The sequence below is a fragment of the Styela clava genome, chromosome 8 (genome assembly GCF_964204865.1).
Source record: "Styela clava chromosome 8, kaStyClav1.hap1.2, whole genome shotgun sequence".
Taxonomy (NCBI): Eukaryota; Metazoa; Chordata; class Ascidiacea; order Stolidobranchia; family Styelidae; genus Styela; species Styela clava.
The window spans coordinates 10970358-10992825 of record NC_135257.1 but is presented as its reverse complement, the minus strand read 5'-3'; the positions used below and the strand labels follow the sequence as shown (position 1 = coordinate 10992825).

The window sequence follows — 22468 nt, the reverse complement described above, 5'->3', positions numbered from 1 at the left end:
GGACGGACTAAAAGTAGGCACTTGCAAATTAGGCACTTAGTAAAAAGGGCGTAATACCTTTTAAAACCATCATTAATTAGTTAAAAATGGTTAAATTAAATGTTGAAAACGCAAATTGCAACGGGCAAACTCAATAACAATATTTAAAACGTAGTATTAAAGGCAGTCGCACGCGCTTGGTCACCACATATGCTAGGCACATATTTAGGCACTTCGAAAAATAAAGAAAATGGCAATTATCACTAATAAAAGACAGAGACATAAACAAATATTTTGAACTAATTCATTATCTTTCTAGGAGTTACTACGTTTATTTCACCTTTTTTTCGAAGTGTCTAAATAAGTGCCTAAAAAAGTGCCTACCGGTAACAATTTATTATTTCTAAATTCCAGTACTAGACTCAAGTGCATCTATTGGATATTTGCCCAGGCTAATCAGTGTGGGTAAAATTTTTAATACTCTGTCTTTTATTGGTGATAATTCCGATTTTCTTCTTTTTTCAAAGTGCCTAAATATGTGCCTAGCATATGTGGTGACCAAGCGCGTGCCACTGCCTTTAAAACTGCGTTTTAAATATTGCTATTGAGTTTGCCCGTTGCAATTTGCGTTTTCAACATTTAATTTGACCATTTTTAACTAATTAATTGCTTGATTAATGATATTGCTTTAAACTCTTCAATTTATCGTCGACTAAAATACCGCCCTACACTTGACCAGGCGTGTGTCGCGCTTGGGCTATAGGAACGAATTCATTAGCGACTTGAAATCCAAGATATATGTATTTTATTGTGAGCGCAAAATAAATGTGACAAAACGCATTGTTTTGCGTTGAGCCAAGATATAGAGGACTTGCACGGGTCGCGTGACTTTGTTTACTGGATGGCAAAAAAAAAAAAAAACGTCCAGCTGGCTTCTCTCAGTTGCAAGTCGGATTATACGTTTCCGTTTTGTTTGGCTGTTAAAAATGGTTATTTCGTATTGTACGTATAGTATAGACAAAGGAATTGGATCTTCAGTTATATTCCACTGTTTTCGAAAGATCCGGAACGTCGCGCAATGTGGATAGCATCTATTGGCAGGACTGCTTGGTGTCAAGTCCAGAATCATCTCGCTTGTGTTTCACTGTTTGCGGACAGCACTTCGTTGATGGTGAGTCATAATGTGCCGTTATCAATTTCTTTTAATATTCATAAGCTCCCTCATTTCAATGGAGAGCAGATGACAAACTACTGTTATTGGTAGGCCTAGGCTACTTGTAATCATCAATTGCCATAAGGTATTGTTTCCCTAGTTAGCAGGTAATCTATTACTAAGTGTGAAAGGTTGAATAGATAACTAAAGCTTAACACCAGTGGTCATGCAAAAAATAACTAGAATTCAATTGAATTCGGCATCTAGGAATACGCTCGCCACCGCATCAGTGATCATCCTGGTAGTTTCACAGGCTCCAATCATATGCGGGAATAGTTATGTGCGAGAGGATTGCAGCTCCACTCCCACTGAGGGTGGTTCACATGACCGCTGATCGGTTACGACCCTCTCCCACCATCCAAGTCCATGCTTCTGAAAACAAATAACTGGCTCCACCCTCCCTCCCAGATAAATCCTATCCTAATGGTGCTTGTACAACTGATCCAAAATGTCTTTTTATTGTCATTGGTAAAAAGATATGCTACCCGGAATCAAATTCATTTACGACTAGTGGCTGTGGTGGGATATGGACATAAATTTCACACTCCTTGATCGTTAGATTTTATGAAAACTCTATCTGTATCCATTATCTTACAGATATGGTTGCGACCATGGAATATATGGATGGCAAAGTATAAGTTGCAACAAGACCACAGTGGCACAAGACCTCAGCTTGCGTGACTTGATAATACATCCCCAGTATCCATTTATGGATGCTTATCGTAATGACAAAGTAACTTGTGATTACTGTGGATTGGTGGAGACAAAGTGTCCATTGTGCTTTAACGAAAGCAACTTCAAGAAGACCCTATCAAAAAAGAAAAAAATTGTTTCGGTGGGTCTGGTAGTAAAGGTTTCAGCCTAAAGTTGGACACCGATACTACAACCAGATACAGTTGCCAATGCAACTTAGCGAGGCGTAATATTGCGACTTTGTGATCTGAAAGAAAATTCTGATGGGTAGCCGGCTAGCCGCAACATTTTGTTTAAAAAATATTATGAGATATGACTTAAGAGTCTAAAATTTTATTTCAAGCTGATTTGCAAATGGTATTCATGGTACCAAATGTATCACACACTTTACAGTAATTATAAATTATATTTGAAAAATAAAGCACATCAAAAATGTATTTTTAATAAACAATTGGTTTAATCTGCAGATACTAGGTTGATATTGAGATTGACCATTTCAATGCTAAATCTTCTTTAGTCAAAAGACACACTTGATTCGCAAAGATTTGTGAATACGCACAGTACACCAATTTGTCTAATGTTTTGATTCCATAGGCAGGAGGTTGCGGATCGGATGGGATTTATAATTGCCTATAAATGCATATTACGTGTTTCACATGAATCCACCGTCCTCAGATTCGACTGTTTTCAAGGTCTGAAGGCTCCAACAGCCTAATTTTATCGGTACACAAGAGAATTTTCAGTGTGGCATGCATGGGTCAGTTGGAGTCACTGACCTCAAGATATCTATAAGCAAGGATAAGATAACCTGGAAGTAACATTCCATAATTTAGAGTAAAAAATGTATCTGCCTCCACAGCCCTTTTAAATGGAAGATATGATGCCTCGGGGCTAATTTCTATCAAATATTTTACAGTATTATGGTTCTAGGGAAAAGGGGTGTAGGCGGCTTCTTTTAAAGTGTGGTAGGTCTAGTCGAAAGACACATTAAATGTTTATGCTAACAACTGCAAGATAATATTGCAACGCATACAAGTTAACAGAATTTGTTGAAGTGGTCCTGCCTTTTGCCTTTCTTCAAAATCCCCCTTTTTCTAACTATTCTCTTCCTCTCTGGAGATGGCGAAAATTCAAATATCGATGGGACATATAAGCAGCTGATAATGGGTTATCTTCCCTTTTTCCTGAAAATAAATTAAACACTAATAATCATTTGACAGTTCCAAGTTTGTGTATCAGATCAGTAATAAATTACCTGCTAACTAATAAAACAATCAGACAACACCTTCTGACCATTAATGAAGATTTCTTTCAATTTAAAACGCAACTATGCCAACCAATGTGGGGAGTTTTTAGAATAGAATTTATTTATGGTTGAGGACAGATTGCAAGGTGCAACAGAGAGAGAGAATTTATTATTTCGTCAACCAGAAAACACATAATATAAAATATAATAGTAACAAAATACGTAAAACAAAAGTTTTCGGTATGACTGGGAGGTAACGATACGACCAGTTACGGTCATCTGAGTCAGTTACCACCCAATACAACACATGAATAAATACATAAATTGACACAGGTTCTTTTTTATTTAACTCTCAGTTTATAGAGAATTATTTACATTATTTACAAAACAAGGATAAATCTGATTGAAACGAAGATAAATTTTGGATTCATCTAATCAGGGTTGGGAATTTATTGTGAAAAATGACACATTTATAACAGTAACATAATGTGGTTTTTGTTTTAGATTAATTTAATGGTAGAAAAAGAGGAGTGCGTTTCCAAAATAGATACTTAATTCTAAATGAGCCTATATATGAGAATCAATCAGTACAACATTTTAACACTATGAAAAAATAAAATAAAAAAATAATACTACAATAGTACATAAATAGACATATGCAAATTTAAGCAGATATGATTTATTAAAGACAAAGATGAGACAGTTACAACATTCCAGAAACCATTTCAATTCTTGCAATCATTCATAGTCATCGTACGATTACCATTCTATGTCGGGATTAGTTAGCCTGTTATTTGTTTTAGAAGCATGGACTTGATAGTGGGGGATGTCGTAATCGACCAGCGGTCGTGTGAACCACCCTCAGTGGAACGAGAGCTGCAATCCCCTCGCACATAACTATCCCCGCATGGGATTGGAACCTGTGAAACTCTCAGGGGGATCAGAGATGCGGTGGCGAGCGTATTCTTAGATGGAGAATTCAAACTTTAGTTATCTATTCAACCAATTATGGTGTTAACATAGTGACTACCTCACATATGACTTCCACTTGTATTATATACATGTGTATGTTTGCAACCTTGTAATTATACTGCTTTGAATTGTGCCTTAAAATTAGTAGATCAAGCACCCCCATTGTGTACATTCAAATATTTGTTTTATTATGCTTATAAACTATTCTAACCGGGTTATTTTAATGTATACCGCAAAATCTTATCATTTCACAATTGATCTTTGTAATCGCTTCGTTCTAATAATTCTGAGTAATCATATGCTATCGTCGCTTTTTATTTAATATGAATCATGCTGTTGGAGTATAATAATAACAAGTACATTTGTTATATATATTCTTTGGTTGATTCCTATGAAAATGATATTCAAAATATGTGAAAGGTGCTAATCTTATTGTAGTCTTAAATATAGTACATATTTAGCTACAATGTGATATATCATATCACCCATTTCATATCATCCAATTATGGTTCATACTACAATGGCTTGAAACTAGACTGCCCTGGGTCATAATTTTAGTTTATATTATAATGTTGTTGTGTACATTATGTTCTTCTGATTGTGACATACAATAGTTTGACTATCCCTTCCCTTAGTTTGACATATATGTATAACTAATAACCCAAAATTGCTCATCTTAATTGCAATTTAGATACAAAGGATAGGAGGGCCTTGATCTAATATATATATTTATGTAGTATTATACTGTGTAATGAATTTAATGTGATCAATATTCTTTTAATTAATGTGCAATAGTGATATAGACAAATTTGCTAATTGTTCAGAATCTCTGAAGTTTGAACCTCGTGTATACAATAAATTACTACAAGACGAAATATATTTTGAGCTATCGTGATTTAATTTGACCCAGCCTTGTCAAAATTTATTTAATATCACATATCCATTTCAACTCATAGTCATATTTGTCTATTTCTAAATTATTTGTGAAGGGTTGCAATGCCAATCTGATTGTTTCCCATCTTAATACCTGTTCTGCGTAGTAATGTGTAAAAAATTACTATAAGACGAAATATATTTTGGGCTATCGTGATTTAATTTGACCCAGCCTCGTCAAAATTTATTTAATATCACATATCTATTTCAACTCAGTCATATTTGTGAAGGGTTGCAATGCCAATCTGATTGTTTCCCATCTTAATACCTGTTCTGCGTAGTAATGTATAAATCTCGCAGAAGTTCCATATGCATCCTGCTTTTTTTCTTCACCCTAATGAATTGAAAATATAAAAATGTATTACTGTTATGCCTATAATTCATAACTCAATCTATGGTTTTCTTCACACAACACATTATTGTCACTCATAGAACCTTCAATTTCCCTGTGATCTTATCACTCATATTTTATCATGTGTAAGCACAAAAGAAGATTCAGAACAGGTTGAAAGTGTAAATTAATATAATAAATAATAATATATTTGGTATGGAATTCTTATTTTTTGCTCTTCTCTATTTAAAATTTATTTAAATAACTTCCTAATCCCGATTAGAAATTTTTCTCATCTCTAATTAGATATCATTATTTTTTACATAGTGTATATAGTTTTTCCTGAGAGTGTAATATTACAGAACCTGTGTTATTAATTTATTTATTCATGTGCTTGCTTCGGGTGGTAACCGACTTAGATGACTGTTAATGGTCGTATCGTTACCACCCTGTCATCTACCGAAACCTAATTTTTCTTATTTTGCTATCATATATATATTGTATGTGTTTTCTGGTTTGACGAAACAATAAAATTCTCTCTCTCTCTTTTACATTTCTAATAGATTCCCTGCTAACTAGGGAAACAATACCTTTATGGTAATTATTGATTAATACCTCACACGAGTCAAGTCTGCAAGTAGACCTACGCCTAGGCCTACCAATAACAGTAGTTTGTCATCTGCTTTCCATTGAAATGAGGGAGCTTATGAATATTTGAAAAAATTGATAACGGCACATTATGACTCACCATCAGCGAAGTGCTGTCCGCAAACAGTGAAACACAAGTGAGATGGCTTCTGGACTTGACACCAAGCAGTCTTGCCAATAGATGATATCCACATTGCGCGACGTTCCGAATCTTTTGGAAACAGTGGATTATAACTGAAGATCCATTTCGTTGTCTATACTATACGTACAGCCAGCGGAACAATACGAAATAACCATTTTCAACAGCCAAACAAAACGGAAACGTATAATCCGACTTGCAACTGACAGGAGCCAACTGGACGTTTTTTTGTTTTATTGCCGTCCAGTAAACAAGGTCACGTGACCCGTGCAAGTCCTCTATACCGGTATACATTTTGTGTCCAAAAAAAGCATTTATCGTTGAATTCCAAATTTTCCAAATGTCGTATGCAGTTTTTGGGATTTGACCCATCCTAGAAAAAAAAAATTGTGGCAGGTCATTTCCTCAATCTCAACTCTTTTCCTAACCCTGTGTAGACAATAGACATGTCATGTCAGAATGTGGTGTCTTCTATGTACTGAATGATATCGGATCACGAATGGTTCGTGCTTTGAACGCGTGTAGTATGCGAACGCTTTCCCGTAGTGCTCTACCACCGTATGTTTGTACACGTGCTAGGCCTGTTCGATCTTATAATAAGTTTATCCTGGCCTGGTAGTCAGTGGGGCGTCACGCGCCACAATATATAGAGCCTGACTTAGTCAAGGCATGTGGAAGCTTTTGCTTTTGTGTTTTATGACGACAGGTTACGGTTTTATACGACTGTAGGTCCGACGGCGCCTGCTACACCGCATGTTGGTCCCGAGTTTCCGACCCGACGATCACCTGCACACACTACAACGAACCCACGTGCAGACGTGTACCGGTACCGTACCGGTATCCCACGGTTAGAATAATTATCCTTTAACCGTTTTCGGAATCCGCCACTCTGCAGTTCAACGGTCAGATATTTTTTGTAGATTAATCACAAAAATGCATGATTTCGAAGTGTCAAGTAATGGCGTTGCAAGTTGTAGTATTGAATGTTGCAAGCAAGGTGTATTGAATATATTCAGACTATAATAAGTTATATCATCCGAAGTATCCCCTCAGGATGTCTGTCTTTCTTCCATATATTTATGTGTATGATGTCGTTTTTGTTGTTGTTGTTGGCTCAGCAGATAGATCAGTGGATTATTAGAGCCCTTGAGTCCAGAAGTGATAGACCACAATCATACAATCTGTTGCTAAACAATAACTGAATAAATTCAAAATACTGAAATAGGTTGTTTTGGTGATTTTTTTTGACATGACATACAATATTAACTGGAATTGAAATGAAATTTATTCAAAGTGCACCATATGGAGGGTTGTTTACACTATCCATCCATGAGGCCTAGCTTGAAAATTCCGAAGTTTAGTCAGTCATTGCTAGTTCTGTAATCCAGAGAACGAAGTTGATCGCAAATTGATATAATACAATACAATTTATTTTGGCATTCTCAAAACACAAAACAAAACAAATATATATCAGAAATACCCGGAAAACGAGAGAATAAAGTTGATAGCCTAACTCACAATGCACATGCTCGTTTACCATAAGTAACACAAATAATATATTTATAAATAATAAAAAGACTCGATGCGCCGATACCAGAATACAGTAAGAATTCTTTACAGCTTTGCTGTTGGCAACCTACCGACCTACTAGGTCCAGAGGTCTGTAGATTGTGGACCGAGAGCTTCACATGTTTTAAAATGCTAATCACATATCAAACTTAAAGTTAACAAAACAATTCCCTATACCAGTATGACAGTTATATCGATTGAATCTGCTGGATATCACTTGTTTAGTTAATATGTAGCTTTGTTCGGATAGTATCATGGTATTGCTAGGTACGGCGCGGTGGTGTGGCTCATACCAAGCGTTAGGAATACGCTCGCCACCGCACCTCTGATTACTCTGCAAGGGTTCGCATGTTCGAATCCCATGCATGGATGGGTATGTGCGAGAGGATTGCTGGACTCCTCACTGCCTTAGGGTGGTTCACATAACGGCTGGTCGGTTACGGCTTCCTCCACCATCAAGTCCATGCTTCCGAAAACAAATAACTAGCTAATCCCATACCTGACATGGAATCCTATCTTTTTACAGATGCGGTAATTTTATATCCTGATATCCTTAGCGAAAAACTTTTCTAAAAACAAATGCAAGGATCTAGTTTGTGTGACTATGTTCTGATGTTTGGTAATATTTTCTTATTTAGATGATGATCTCTATCAAGAGTTATTGTTTAGGCATTATCAAGTTATAGATTTGACAGTCAATTCCGTAATATAGTTGTACAACCTCAATTCTACCCCCTTCATTAAATCTATTATTAAAATCTATTTCTAATGTCAGTATATAATATAATACGCACAGGATTTACGCATTGATATTTTTATTCTTATTTCCCATCCTGAACCTCGAATGCTGAATGTTGCTTATGTGAGGGTCTAATAATAGAGTTATCATAATTTAACTTCAAGTTCAGTCTTTTCCCATACATGCAGACATGTATGAATGGGACGTCCTTAGTTCAGAAATTCAACTTTCAAGGATTACAATAAAATCATAATTTGGAATTAACGATTCATAAACTCATATTGAAAGCTTTCCCTTTTTGCAGAGAAACAATCAAAAGCTGCATAATAACATAGCGTATGATATTTTGTATAACAATATTGGAGAAGAATATTATATTTGAAGTGTTATCTGCGCTGTAAACGTGATATAACAGGAATCGATGACTGTATGTTGTGTGAAGGAATATTGGCAATTTAAGATCCTGCCATCAGCACCTCCAACCTCCTAATTTGCTTCTAACATCATGAGCTTTGGTGGTGGTGGGTAAGTGATCTTTCAAGTTGTTTATTATTTGCCTAATAACATCTTCAAACAGCAGTGAAATGAGGTAAAAAATTCAGTGGTTTCCAACCTTTTTTGTTAAACTCCTCCTTTCAATCTTTGATGGATTCGTATCCAGTGTTATGCACAAGTCGAACTCCCGCATTTATACAGTTCAAGTACTGAAGTAGTTTATAAGTTGTAACGTTTCCCCAATTGGGAAACGTGGGTCTATGGTGTTTAATATTTGTTTGGAATTTAATTTTCGACTCAAATATTACAAAATTGGATGGTTAGGCTAGTAGTCATTGTTTTTTAGAGAATAGGCAGTGGGAAGAAATTTGTGTGAATGGCCGTAAGGTTTGTTTATTTTCAGACAAGTTTTCACTTTCCAAAAAATATTAAACATAGAATTTGCTTGAAAGTCTGCGCCTGTAAAAGTACAAAGTTCTTGTGAAATTAATATGAAATATTTCAAATTAAAACTTGTATTTTTACTTGTGTTAATCTGTGAGCCTGTTGTAATAGATCCTTATCATGCCAGTCTGATTTCTGTTACTCCCAGACATGGGGGATATAGGTCGAGAGGTGCCGGAATGAACCGTGGCCATAGAGAATTACCAACACAGGAACCGTTTATTTTATTCGTTGGTAATCTCCCCGAAGCAACTGTGCAAGGTGACATTGACATGATATTCAAGGATATGAGTGTGAGATAATTTTTCTATATATGAGAACGTCACAAGCTGTCACTCAAAAGTACAATATTTGCTGCCTTAGTGGTATAAAATAAAGGAATCCTTTATGACCACTGGCGTTTGTCTAAGAGTTGCATGAATATCTTGGATGTCGCTGCTTGATAATCAGCTTTGGTTCCCCGCGGCTTTCCTTCCCCTGTAAAATTATGTTTATGACATTTTTGCATTTGTATCGTTTATTATTTTGCCTGTTGGAAAAAATAAACTCGACTATGATCTAAAAGTTACCTACATGTGAATTATTGCTTCTACAGATATGTAAGACTCAAGGCTTTAAGTTAACACTGTTAGGGAAACTGTTCTGTTGAAATGAAGTCCACCTACAATTCTCCTTTGGTCAACCCAATATTTTGGGATTATGCTTCTCTTTTTTTGTGTGAAGCCATTTACCTGATTGTTTTCATGTGGTTGTCCACTTAATTTCAAGTCTTAGCATAGGTTTATTTTTATCTACTTTCAGCTTTTCTAAAATGGTATATGTATGAGTTGCACAACAGTATTTTAACCATTTATGTTGAGAATTTGTTGCCATTGTTTGTGGAAACCATTCATGAAAAGATATTATTTGTAATTTGTATTCATAAAATCAAATTATATGAAAGTTAAGTTATCAATTCTGATAGATGTCTTTTTGTGAGAATAATATTTAAATAACCTAATACATGTTTCTCACATGTTTTTTCTTTCAATTTCAGATTCGTAATATTCGTCTTGTTCGTGACAGGGAAACTGACAGATTTAAAGGTATTTTATTGTTAAGTCATCTTTTGACAGCAGCCACGAATATAAGGGACTGTTGCTAATACATAATATAAGATATTTCGCTTATGTTTTCACAGCAATTGAAATATAAAAGAGCTGATCTCAATTCTGCAAAATATAATAATTCCATCTAAACAATTAAATTGAGCATTTGAGATAGTAACTTATAGTGTACAATGTACATTGTACAAGTCTGATTTCTTATTTATTACTGTAAATATAAAACATTCATTCTGTTTGCTGTTATATTCTCATGGGACTCAACATTCAGTGTCTGAATATGCCCTATAGCATAGTAACTCTGTCTGCCTATCCTGCTTTTTGTAACTTATTAAGATGCTTGTTATTTATTATAATATTTTTATTAGGGTTGCTCGAAGATTTAAGTTTAAAAAATATTTTCCTATGTAAATGAATTCTAATATATCTAGTAACTTGTTTATGGTTGTTGGATCCCTAAGAATACATATATAAATACTGATGCTTAGGAAATAGCAAATATTTGTTAAATTTTCCCACTATGTAGATATTGTTTCTGTGAAAATCTGTCAAGAACAGATTACGGTACCGTAGGTATAATTAAGCCAAGGTTTTCACAAGGTAAAATCATTCTATTTTTGGTTCATGGGTTATAGTTTTACAAAAAAATTCACTGCATGGTACAGTGTTTTCCGACGAGATTACTATCACAGGCGAGAGGGATAAACACACTTTTTGTGGTATGCGATGTAACAAATTAAACATTGATATCAATTTTGATATTTAGGTTTCTGTTATGTTGAATTTGAAGACTTTGAATCTATGAAACAAGCCTTAGAATATGATGGTGCGGTATGTAATTTATATAACTACGGTACTGTGCATAAAAATGTCCTTTGTGCTTATTAGCCTCGCGAGTTCTGATTCAGACAGACAAGAGGAGCCATTGAAATTCTTTTGCCACGGATATTTTTGGATTTCTATTTGGTTACCGGTACTTTTGATTGTGAATGTTTAAATTTTTGGTGATTCAAGAGTCTTACTGCTCACTAACACAAATATAGTTTGGGGGAGCTTCGTCTCACCATGGTCCTACTTGCTACAGCATCCTTGTGTTACGGTATATGCAACAGTTTCGCAAACTTTCTGTTTATCTGTAAACTTATGGATTTACTCCTGTACCCCCAAAGCCCAGAATGTTCTCATATTTTTGGCTGCTACGTTATCTACGTTATATTTGCCCTGATGCACATAATTGAACAAAATAAGTCATGTGAACTGTGAAAGTAGAATTGGTAGTTACTGTAGGTGTAGTTAACGTTTCTACTAGGGCGAAAATGTTACTTCCTAAAGAGTTCTTAAACTCGGATCTTCAAATTATTGACATCAGGTGATAGATACTATTTCAAGGCAGGTTAGAAATAATGGCAATAATATCCTTATACTTAATCTAATGTATCCCTTGAAAAGTTTAGAGGTACATAACCCAGAGGACCAGAGGTACATGTACCCCAGTATGAGAACCCCTGGATATGCATATGAATCCACCGGCACAAAAGCATGAAAGAATTCTAAGGAGTTAGTCCCGCAGAAACCCAATTGATAGCACAACTTAAAATCTTTATCTTATGTTTTAAATTTTTATATATATCAAGTACGTGTGGGATATTTTCAAAAATTTGAATAAAATGCTTCATTGATATGAAACTATTTCAATTTTGCAGCTTTTCGAAGGCAAAAATCTAAGAGTGAATGCTGCAGATAATCGTAGAGATAGAGGGCAAAGGGGTGGTGGACCTGCTCGTGGAGATTATCGCGGTAGAGGAAGGGGAGGTTATAATCGTGGTGGTAAGTGAGAATCATATATATCAGGGCTCAGGGGTGGCCAACCTGCTTTTGACCACGATTGACTAAAATCTTCAAAATAGCTCGCTATCGACTAATCGGCAATAAGGTCATACACAAAAATGAATGGGTAAGGAATATGCAGATAACTGCACATGTGCATACATAAAATCCCGCCGCTGCCATCAAGCTCGGCTCTGTGGGCGCACTCTCTATGAAATCGCCACAAAAAAAATTGTATTTTTTCATGTTCCACTTAATTTGATAATGTAATGTTAGTCTAATTATGTAAGTTTGTATCATATTTTGCGCATGTACAGTACTGTATTCATCCTGTCCTATAACATGTAACAAGTGCTGCATGAAACAGGTTCAAGGTAATTTTTCAGGGTATTTTATTTTAGATAGAGCGACAAGACGCAATTAAGCATTTATATAATGAACGATTATTTTGACATGCTTTGTTTAGGATATTCAAGGGATGATAGGCAATATGGACAAGATGGATATGGAAGACGTGGTGGTGGTGGTGGTGGTGGTGGAAGAGGAGGAGGAGGATATGGCCATAGTGGTGGAGGTGGTGGATATCAGCATAGAGAAAGAGATTATGATCAGCAATATCACCACCAACCTTCTGAAGAGCCTATATCAACATCTTCTGGTAAACTGATTGTTATTTTCAAACTCATTGGTGCTTTTTGGGGACTCCTCTAAGTCTACTGGATAAATTAGTTTGAATCTGAACCGAATATCAACCGATTCCAAAAACTAAAGTTTGATATTCTGAAAATTCGAAGTTTTTTGCAAATGCTACCTATGTATAAATTGGTATCCCTACATTGTTATTAAGCATACCGGTATATATAATATTAAGAATAAGACTTGACAATATCAGAATTGGTTCTGATACCCAGGATGACATCATCTCTGTGCGCCTCAAATTGTGAAAAGATATCATTTTCTATGTTCAGGGGCAAGCGGTCGTCCTCGCTTGCAGTTGAAACCTCGTTCTGTGGGTGTTCCGACAAATCAGATAGCCAATCCACAATCATCAATATTTGGTGGTGCAAAACCACGAGAGCAAATTTTAAGAGAGAAAGGACTTGATGATCTTGAAAAAAAGGTGGAAGAAAAGCTGAGCATATCAGAAAGAAAGTTGTCGGAATCTGCAGATGACAAATAAGACCTGGAAAATGGATTCCAATCAACTTACTGCCGCATTGTGCGGTACTACTTCCAAGCATGAATGGGTTAGATACCCTCTGCCTTTAAGCAGTGATATTATTTCAGTATGGTGCAGTTCGAGCATGCCACAATCGAGACAATTCAGTCATGTAAATGAAATAATATGTAGATTTATGTATGTATTAAGGGGTTTTATCTATTTTGAGCCATGCATGAAAGAGATTCATATTGAATTTTGTTGGGTGTCCCACACTGAAGTTTTTTTTTTTTGAATACTTGCGTAAATGTCGCCCATGTTCGACAAAACTATAATTCAACAAAGTAAACCTGAAAATTAGCGATGGTTTCTGAAAATAGTTAGGCAGCCACATTGCTGGTGTCTCTGTCCATTTTTAGCTAAAGCAAGTTCGTTCTTGTGCGATTAGAATGTTTTTGATAAATACTACTAGCTCTGCTGATGCTTATATTGGAGCTCATTTGCACAAGCATATTATGAATTGTGCTTCAATCTTCTTCTGCTCCTGCAACTTTTGACCAATCATATGTTGGCGTTATCTCCAACGCTTAATCTGAATACCATTTTTAGTGCATGTTATGTTGTAGATGTGTTTTGATCAGTTCATATTACTCTGTTTCCAATAGTTAGTTACTCGATTGATTGGGTGTGTCAAGATAGGGATTCATGATGGACTAAAAAACTTGTGTTTGAGGGTTAGTTAGTTCGTTTGGAACTTTCTCTGTTTGGACTGTGAACAGAATTCGCCTCCATAGTGATTTTGATAATTTGTGCTTTTTTGCATCAAATCACGTTCTATGAATGTGGATGACAACTGGCAAAGGTTTTAACTTAGTTTGTTGCTTTTATCTTTGATGTTATCAGCCTATTTTCCTGAGTTTATCTGTGCTTGGTTTTTTTCAGATCTAGAATAAATGATATCACTTTTTGTATGCCACCTATTTGACCAAAATCTTAAAATAAGCCCACCAAGGTTGGCAAAAATTCTATTCTAGCAAACAAGTTTTGATCTTTAATTGTTCATTGCTGTGGATTAGCAAAAACTACTAGTTTACTACGATTCTTGATTTTGTAAACTACAGCATTTTTTCTCAACTGTTTGGGTGCAAAGCGTTTTTTTTTGAGCACTGCTATTGGTTCGCAGTGAAATATTGGAAATATTGATATAGTAGTAGTGAATATCTCATTCTGTATAAAATGGACTTAATAAACTCATGCTTGTTTTTAGCATATTGATATTTACTCTTTTGGCTTCAATGTTGTTGTCACATCAATCTGGGCTTAAGGAACACCGTCTGCTGGTACGTGCAATCCAACCGCTCATTATCCTGTGTAGATTTGTAGGTTCGAATCAGGCATGGGGTATGGATGGTGACTGATAGAAATCGTTTTTTCAGATTTATTCTTTTTTTTTTCGATTTAAAAAATTTGTATAGAGAAAAAAAGATATATGAAACCAGGGGAGTACAAACTGCGACCCGCAAGGAAAAATTGTGCGGCCAGCGGACAAGTGCCAATTTTGAATGGTGTGCCCGCGAAACGAGTTTTCAGTTTAGTTAATCTGGTACGTGAGAACAATTCCAATCCCTTTGCGTCGCAAAGACTATGGAAGTACCTGAGTGCCAATGTCATATCAGTAAACCTAGCTAGCAAAATACACAATGTTATAAAAACGCTTTTCTCATTAAATTCGTCTAAAATCGGTGAGACAATTTCAATAGCAGTTTATGCGTTTTAACTCAACATTTCTGCAAGGACCCCTAACAATGCAGTAAGACCAACAACAAAAAGAAACAAAAACTACCGTATAAACCAGTGATTCTCAAATTAGGCTTTGAGAGCCACTTGCGGCTCTAATCAACCTTTCCTGCCTCTCTAGTTATGCTTTAAAAATTAATAAGTTTCAAAGAAAATTTTTTATTCAAAAATAATCATTGACTTGAAATTAAAACGCGGAATTCTATTAGTTAATCGAATGGATTCCCCCGTGTTTATTTGCGAAGCGTTGACTGATCTACAAGATGCAGTAGTGACGCAACAGAAAGCGTTTTCGCAGTCACTCGTACATTTTTCACTTGGGAGAGAGATTTTAGACATGGCTGTAATCACTGGCTCGCGTTTGTGGATTTTTCAGTTTTTGTCGCATTTACAAATATTATGTATAAATTAAATAACTCAATTATTATTTTAATTTCTGGAGCATTTCAATTTTGTTTCAGTAATCGAAAGTAGTCCCGAAATATCTGGCGATCATCTCAACCACCTACTGCACCTTGCAGTCTTGCACCCTCCACGATTACGACCCGCTTTGACAAACTCATTAGAAATCAATGCCAAATTAAATGGCTGTTAGTCTAGGGTGGTCAATATTGAATATTTATAAATATAGAATAATTTGAATATTTTCACATCAGCGACAGCTGTTGAAGACATTAAGGGCTGATTTTAAAAAACCAAATTAACTTTATTCCGAGTTTTATCCTCTGCCTTGGATTTGATTTTACTTATCACCGCTTGTAAATTCACCGTGCCTGTGAATGGTAACCGAGATGCAGTTATTTAATAAAATGATAATTGAGCTTCTCATGCTTTTCTATGGTATTCGTGTTATTTTAGTATTAGATGGATAAAACTAGAAAATTTGCGATTGCGTGAATCCGAAATGTTGATTTAAAATAACGATTAAATAAATTGGAAATAAAGGCATATCTATGCTTTTGTGCCTAAAAGAGGGACATACGCTAATTATAACTAATTCTTCCAAGTTTTAACGTTTTTGTGAATGAAAATTTTTCAGCAAAACAACACCCCGACGGTTATTATAGCTAAAATACTTACTGAGTAATGCTCAATTTTATTTACAGAATTTGCAATTTCAGCACTTCACTTAATGATTTTTATTATGTCATGCCTTGATTATTACTGCTAAAATGCTTCCAAATTGTAATAAACAATTGCAATCATTTTCGATGATAATAGGCTCAACGGCCATGCATGGATGAATAAAATGTTTACATATTCGAAACATTACTTGGCCAAGGATGGAAGGGATCACTGAAGAGCTAATACGAAGTGCTTTAAAGGGAGTAGGACAGGACATTTCTTATCTGGTTACAACTTAATGAGTGTTTTTCATACAAGTAACTCATATATACCAGCTTTTAGAAAAACTTTGACTCGTCATTTTTAATTAAATCCATGCTATTTATCTAACTCGCGTTTTCTAACGACCTAAAATTGCCTTTAATAATGAAACGCCGAAAAGTCATTTTAACATTTAATTTTAATCAAGTTCATGTTGGAATCGTGCAAAAATGGTTAATGACATGTCACCAAGCATGCGGAGTTTCAAATCTAGGTAATTTATCGTTGGCCGACTAGGTTAGACTAAACGAAAACAGCGGAGAGTGGGAGGACGGCGGTTGGAGAAGGCGGCAAAAGTTGACAGCTGAGAGAGAACGTAATGTACAAAAATAAGCACACACATAGGAAATTCGATTTTTTTTTGCTAGCAACACATTGTACGTACCCCCAGGAAAAAAACTGGCCCCCGGGATGGCAGATAATTTATTGCCGCGCCGCGCACGACTGCCTTCGATTGCGATAAAAAACGAAACAATTGTAAAATGTTTACATGAACTTCGGCACTAGGATATGTGCGCCATATTCTGTATTTGTATAAACACGAAAAACGATATTAAGACGTCGCAATATTGGAATATTAAATTCGAATTGGACAGTCCCTTCTTTAAGCACTGCATTAAATTAACCTAAAATAAACAAATTTTTCAAGTTTTCGATTTTCGGCTTTCCGTAGGTAGAAATTCTTACGTTAGCCGAAGCAATATTTTTTCGAGAAGAAATTTCGTAAGATGGATTTTTGATATATATACGGAGCCTTTCGTAGGTAGGATTTCTAGGTCGGGCCCGCGGCCTCACCCAGTTACTTGTATCTGGTCCTCCGATAATAAAGGTTGCACACCCCTGTATTGAACCATCGGCAGCTGTTGGCTCCTAGGATTGTATCACCACCCTGACTGGCTTTAGAAAAAAGTTGAATGCGTTTTTAGTGATGGACCGTTCGATTTTTAGTAGGCTACTCGGCAGATTGAGGAAGTCGCGGAGAGGCTATTACTTATTTTATCTCTTTTTTTCGAGTCCTTATGGTTTATTTTCTTTAAAATGAATGTTTCCATTATTTGGTACCAACAACATACGTCGATTAGTTTCTTCGCTCTTTGACCTCCGCAGTCTTCTCACTGAAAACATAATTAAACAAAAATCACATGGTAAGGCAAATGCTAAAGAAATACAGTTATATTAAGCTAACATTGTTAGTCTTCAATAAAACTACGGAATCTCTAAAAAATAGTCACATACTGCTTCGATTTTCTAATCAGGTATATCAGTATACAGGTCCACTGATAGCAACATGAACAGTAATTTTCAAATCATTTTTATTAAGGAGTTACTTAGGCATGCCTTGTATTTAGTCAGATAGCCTACATGGCTTGTTGTGCAATTTATTGTACCCCTATTTAAATAAAAAGTTTTATCTTATAATAGAACTCGCCTGTTTCATGAGTATGATGCTGAATTGGTGACATGTTTATGGACATTTACATGTTTCTCCCGGGGGAGAATCACTTTATTTGGCGAATTAATTGGCAACTCTATATGTAAAATCATTATTAAAACCCTTTTACAGCGGCTAAGCTCATATGAGAGAATATTTACGCTTAATTTTGTGCTCGGTAAACTACTGTTAATATCGCTCTTAGCTCTTTGTTGACGTTATCGCCTGATATGAGAGAAGCGATGGAACCTTCCAGCCGTGACGCAAAGTGCGAATGCTATAAATAGCGTGGATTTCAAAATCGCCTGTCAGACGTCTGAAAATGTCGACTCAGCTCAGACAGGAAATACTCCTTTATAATGACTTATTGTTGGTTTAGCATGTATTTTCAGTCATATATACTATCCCTGACCATCCCTGGCGCTGTGTTGTTTTGATAAATATGATTTCGACTGCTCCATAGTTGGCAGAAGTATGGAGATTTTTTGTAGTTAAAAAAAACGTAAAATTAATGGTAATTTTAACGCGTAAATGCGCGTATGGGATTGTTTACGCCGTTCTACGCGCATTTCCGTCGAAAAAATTTAATTTTTTTGCGTTGGGGGTGGTCTGTGCAGTAATAATAAGAGCTGTGACGTCATCAAAATCAGTAATTTTAGCCTTGAACTTGATACACCTGTAAATACAATTGTGAATTTCAGAGTAATAACCATTTATGCTATAATAGGCGTTTCGGTGATGTTGTGTTAGGAAAAACTTGACGAAAACGTTGAAAAAAAAATTAATTAATTAGGAATTAATTATTAACCCTCTACTGTACACAGAATTTCTCAAAGACCAATTTATTTTTAGAAATTTTTGAGATAATTTTGCAAAAAAATTTTTTTTTCGGAGTGTAATTTAAAGATATATTGCTGAATAGAACTCTAGCACAGGCTTTTAAAAATCCATAAGAGAAGCTTTAGGGCTTAGTGGTTGACAAAAAAAATAACTTTAAAAAGACCATGTCAAATAAATTGGGTCAACAGCTGGAAGAGAGTTAACTTCGTGGTATTTATATACTGAATTAAGTAATGAAGATGTCCTAATCAAGTGTAAAACCGGGATAAATTATATTACAATTGGTTAATCAAAACGAAATGCCGTTGGCTATTTAACCAAATTATGTTCAGTATGAAACATGTTTTGGCAGTGTCTAGTTTTAAGTAGGTTTACGTCTAAATCAACTCGTTTTACTTGATTCCAGGACCAAGAGAAATTATAATATTACTATGGAAAATAAGAACGTGGGCCATAGATATTTAGATAATGTGTGGATCAACGAGAAAGTTGCTTTTGCATCCATTCCGCGGTCCTGTAATCCTTGGTGGTATTGTGTAGTTTTCAGCTTCACACGTGCATCATCATATATGAAGCGATATATGGTAGCAAAATCCATTTCGCGTTCGTTTATAATACTACGGTAAATCTTTTCACGGTTTCAAAAGAGTTCGGGCGAAATTCCATTCTGAGAGAATTCTATCTGCCAAATGCGGTGAGGTCTTTGTAACATTTATTTCTCGTATACCCCTAAAACATTTGAACCTCCGAAAGGGAACCGCTCTAACAAGACAAGTTGCGACAAATGAAAGATCGATTTTATTGTTTGTCACGAACGTTGCAACAGCATTTTTACTAGCAGCTGCGACTATAGCAGTGTATTGGAAGTACAGCATTAGTACAATATTGTTTGTTCGATAGAATTGAAGCCAGTTTTATTGTCAAATTCTATTACTGAAATGCTAAGATGTTTTTTGGATTATTTCGTGGCTTGGCAGGTCATTGAAAAATGGACCTATTGGTAGTTTTGTTGTTTTTAGTATTCTTCCTGTTATTGTGAGAAAACCGCTTTTCTTTTTAACTACTGGACATATTGCTTTGAAATCCTGGTTGAAGATTGTTGTTGTCGCTAGAAGTCTGTGGGCTCCATGAGATTCGTCATTTGTGTGAAGTCATTGCACCTTGTAAGGGTTCCCCGTTTGTGATCGTTGCTATCTGGTATCTGCGGAAGATTGCATACCCGTACTATTTCGTTTTGGTTTGGTGTCCATATATTTTAGCATCGCTCTCTTGCTAGACACGAAGTGAACCCATGAATCGTTTCGTTATTATGTTGTTGTTGGTATTTTTCTTATTGTTATTTTTATTGTTGATGTGAAAAGTTTCGTTCAGGATAAGGTTTCAGGGAATTCGTGGATGAAATATTTCTTTTTGGATTTCGTATCGATATATTTGAACATTGATCTCTTGTTGTGATATTATGTAAAGAGTATCGGACCAAACCAAGTTGATGATATCAGCAGGCTTGTCCATGGAACATTTTTTTTCTGTCCCATTCCCATCCCATAGCAATTATGCCTGTCCCTTCCCATGGGATTCCCGTTGGAATACCGTTCAATAGAAATTATCAAAATTGCGTTTAGTTTAGCGTCTACTGAATAGGACTACATGTACGAAGAGACATGCAAAACAACAAAATTTACGGACTTTGGTAACTTTATATGCATAACTATCATACATCCAATGCTGATATGATTTAACAATGTCATTTTATACTACTGTTTGGCCGTTGAATGCTAATTACAGGTTAACGCATGTGCTGAAACTATTCTACTCTTGTGCCAAATCAACATTACATAAAACAAAATTTATTTTCTATTTATGTTGAATCTTACATGCCTAATTGGATGACAAAGACATATGCATTTGTACCTCAATACAATATTGCTCAAATGCAATAATTCGCGGATGATTGGGAAAATTACCGTACAGTATTTATTGAAATTCAAACGCTCGCCAGACTCTGTAAAACTTCGTGATAAGTAGAGCCTAATATAACTAAAACTGGTATCTACATTTTTGTCGAGGGCTTCTTTTTTTACTAATAATTACTTCTTCCTTCTGCCATTAGTTTAATAATGATCAACACTTTCTCAAATCACGCCGTTGCGGTTCTCTCGCATTTAATCATCTTCTCCCCTATTTATTAGTTTTTTTTTCAGGTTGCTTCACAATGATCAAATAAATTTACCAGCTACCTTTTCAGCAAATATGATGTCTAAATCAATATACTCTACAAAGACTGATGAATCTTCCATGATAATTTTGATCTGTCTCTATGAAACGACAACCTTAATTCACATTTCCTTGTATAAAATTAAGGACTAGAAATGGAGAAACCTAGCTTGAACTAAATAACATAAATATCCCTATACCGCAGTTTTCTATCTGGGCACCATACCGCCTTAATCTAGTTTCTTACTATTTGTACTACTTATACTGATAACATTTATTACTCAATATTATCTGGACTCTAAATTAGGCTAGTTTTGGCTCTAATTTGACGAATGAATGTCTAGCTAGCCCACCCCTTCTTCCCAGCCCGATATATTTGGCGATATATTTTGATAAACATCATTCTTTACTCTTCACTTCTGCTTAATTATCCTGTATTTAAGTTCAACGGATATTAACATATGGTGTGACACACAATATGTTTTTCTTTAGTTTTGTGTGTGTAAACTAATTTTATATTTTTGGTGGGAGAACACGCGATCAATTTATCTTCTTCTACGCTGATTATGGAGTCCAAATAAACTTATGGATGTTGCCTAGTCAAGAATTCCTTTTCTTATCGTCGCAAAATTGTTGTGGCGTCTGTATGTGCATTTGGTATTCTGAACTGCTGTCTTGTTCTTCAGAATACTCCATACATACAATGATTATATATATATCACAATTGAATATACTCATTGATCCAATGAATAAGTGTTGAATGTTACGTTCTGTATACTTTTGATACAGTGTAAGCTATATATCTCATATATGCCTGGGGAGTAGTTTCTATTTAGTGACCGCGTGGCCCGCCGGCCTATCATTTGCGCTGTTAGTTATATTGTGTCTCTGGTTGACTACATGATGAATAAGCAAGTCTTGTATGTTGGATGGTATTTTTATTCATCATTATGTATAATCTGTCTCGAGAATTATAGGACTTGTACTACTCCTCGCCATCATTGTTAATTTAGCATCTGTATGGCGTGCTGTTGAACACATAGCTATCTTTTTCGTCGCAATTTTCTGACTTAATTAGCTGACGCACTGCGAATTGCTCAATATTTTTCAACTATCACGATCATTCCAATATCGATCGGAGGCGCCCCAATTATGTAGCGTCAGATTTCCGCAATCACTCCTTTAGCTTATTTTGTACATAACAGCCTTCTGAATGTTCCTGGTTCAACTGGTATTCACCAGGTCAAATAAAGGATCAACTGGTATTGTGGGTTTAGGGGAGGGGATATTCTTCAGTTGGGAGACGGGA

General features: G+C 35.5%; 1 protein-coding gene and 2 long non-coding RNA genes across 3 annotated transcripts; 2 read left to right on the top strand and 1 right to left on the bottom strand.

Annotated features, from left to right (window-relative positions):
• The first annotated feature begins 623 nt into the window (after positions 1–623).
• LOC144425806 (uncharacterized) lies at positions 624–1925 on the top strand. The gene is made up of 2 exons (XR_013477666.1): positions 624–1150; positions 1790–1925. It is a non-coding gene; the product is annotated as an uncharacterized LOC144425806 (long non-coding RNA).
• A 1005-nt stretch (positions 1926–2930) lies between these two features.
• On the bottom strand, positions 2931–7806 carry LOC144425805 (uncharacterized). Its single transcript, XR_013477665.1, has 2 exons — positions 6116–7806; positions 2931–3069 (listed from the first exon to the last, which is right to left on the bottom strand). It is a non-coding gene; the product is annotated as an uncharacterized LOC144425805 (long non-coding RNA).
• A 947-nt stretch (positions 7807–8753) lies between these two features.
• On the top strand, positions 8754–14771 carry LOC120346091 (eukaryotic translation initiation factor 4H-like). The gene is made up of 7 exons (XM_039415742.2): positions 8754–8987; positions 9550–9694; positions 10438–10486; positions 11271–11335; positions 12208–12331; positions 12798–12989; positions 13300–14771. The coding sequence occupies exons 1-7, from the start codon at positions 8968–8970 to the stop codon at positions 13509–13511; spliced, it is 807 nt and encodes a 268-aa protein (XP_039271676.2). The 5' UTR covers positions 8754–8967; the 3' UTR covers positions 13512–14771.
• Positions 14772–22468: the final 7697 nt, after the last annotated feature.

Excerpts from the sequence above, each read along its gene's own strand:
- LOC120346091 (XM_039415742.2), top strand. The coding sequence starts at position 8,968 with ATGAGCTTTGGTGGTGGTGG. Across the intron at positions 9,695-10,437 it reads TGATATTCAAGGATATGAGT|ATTCGTAATATTCGTCTTGT; the intron begins GTGAGATAATTT and ends TTTCAATTTCAG. Across the intron at positions 12,990-13,299 it reads GCCTATATCAACATCTTCTG|GGGCAAGCGGTCGTCCTCGC; the intron begins GTAAACTGATTG and ends TTCTATGTTCAG.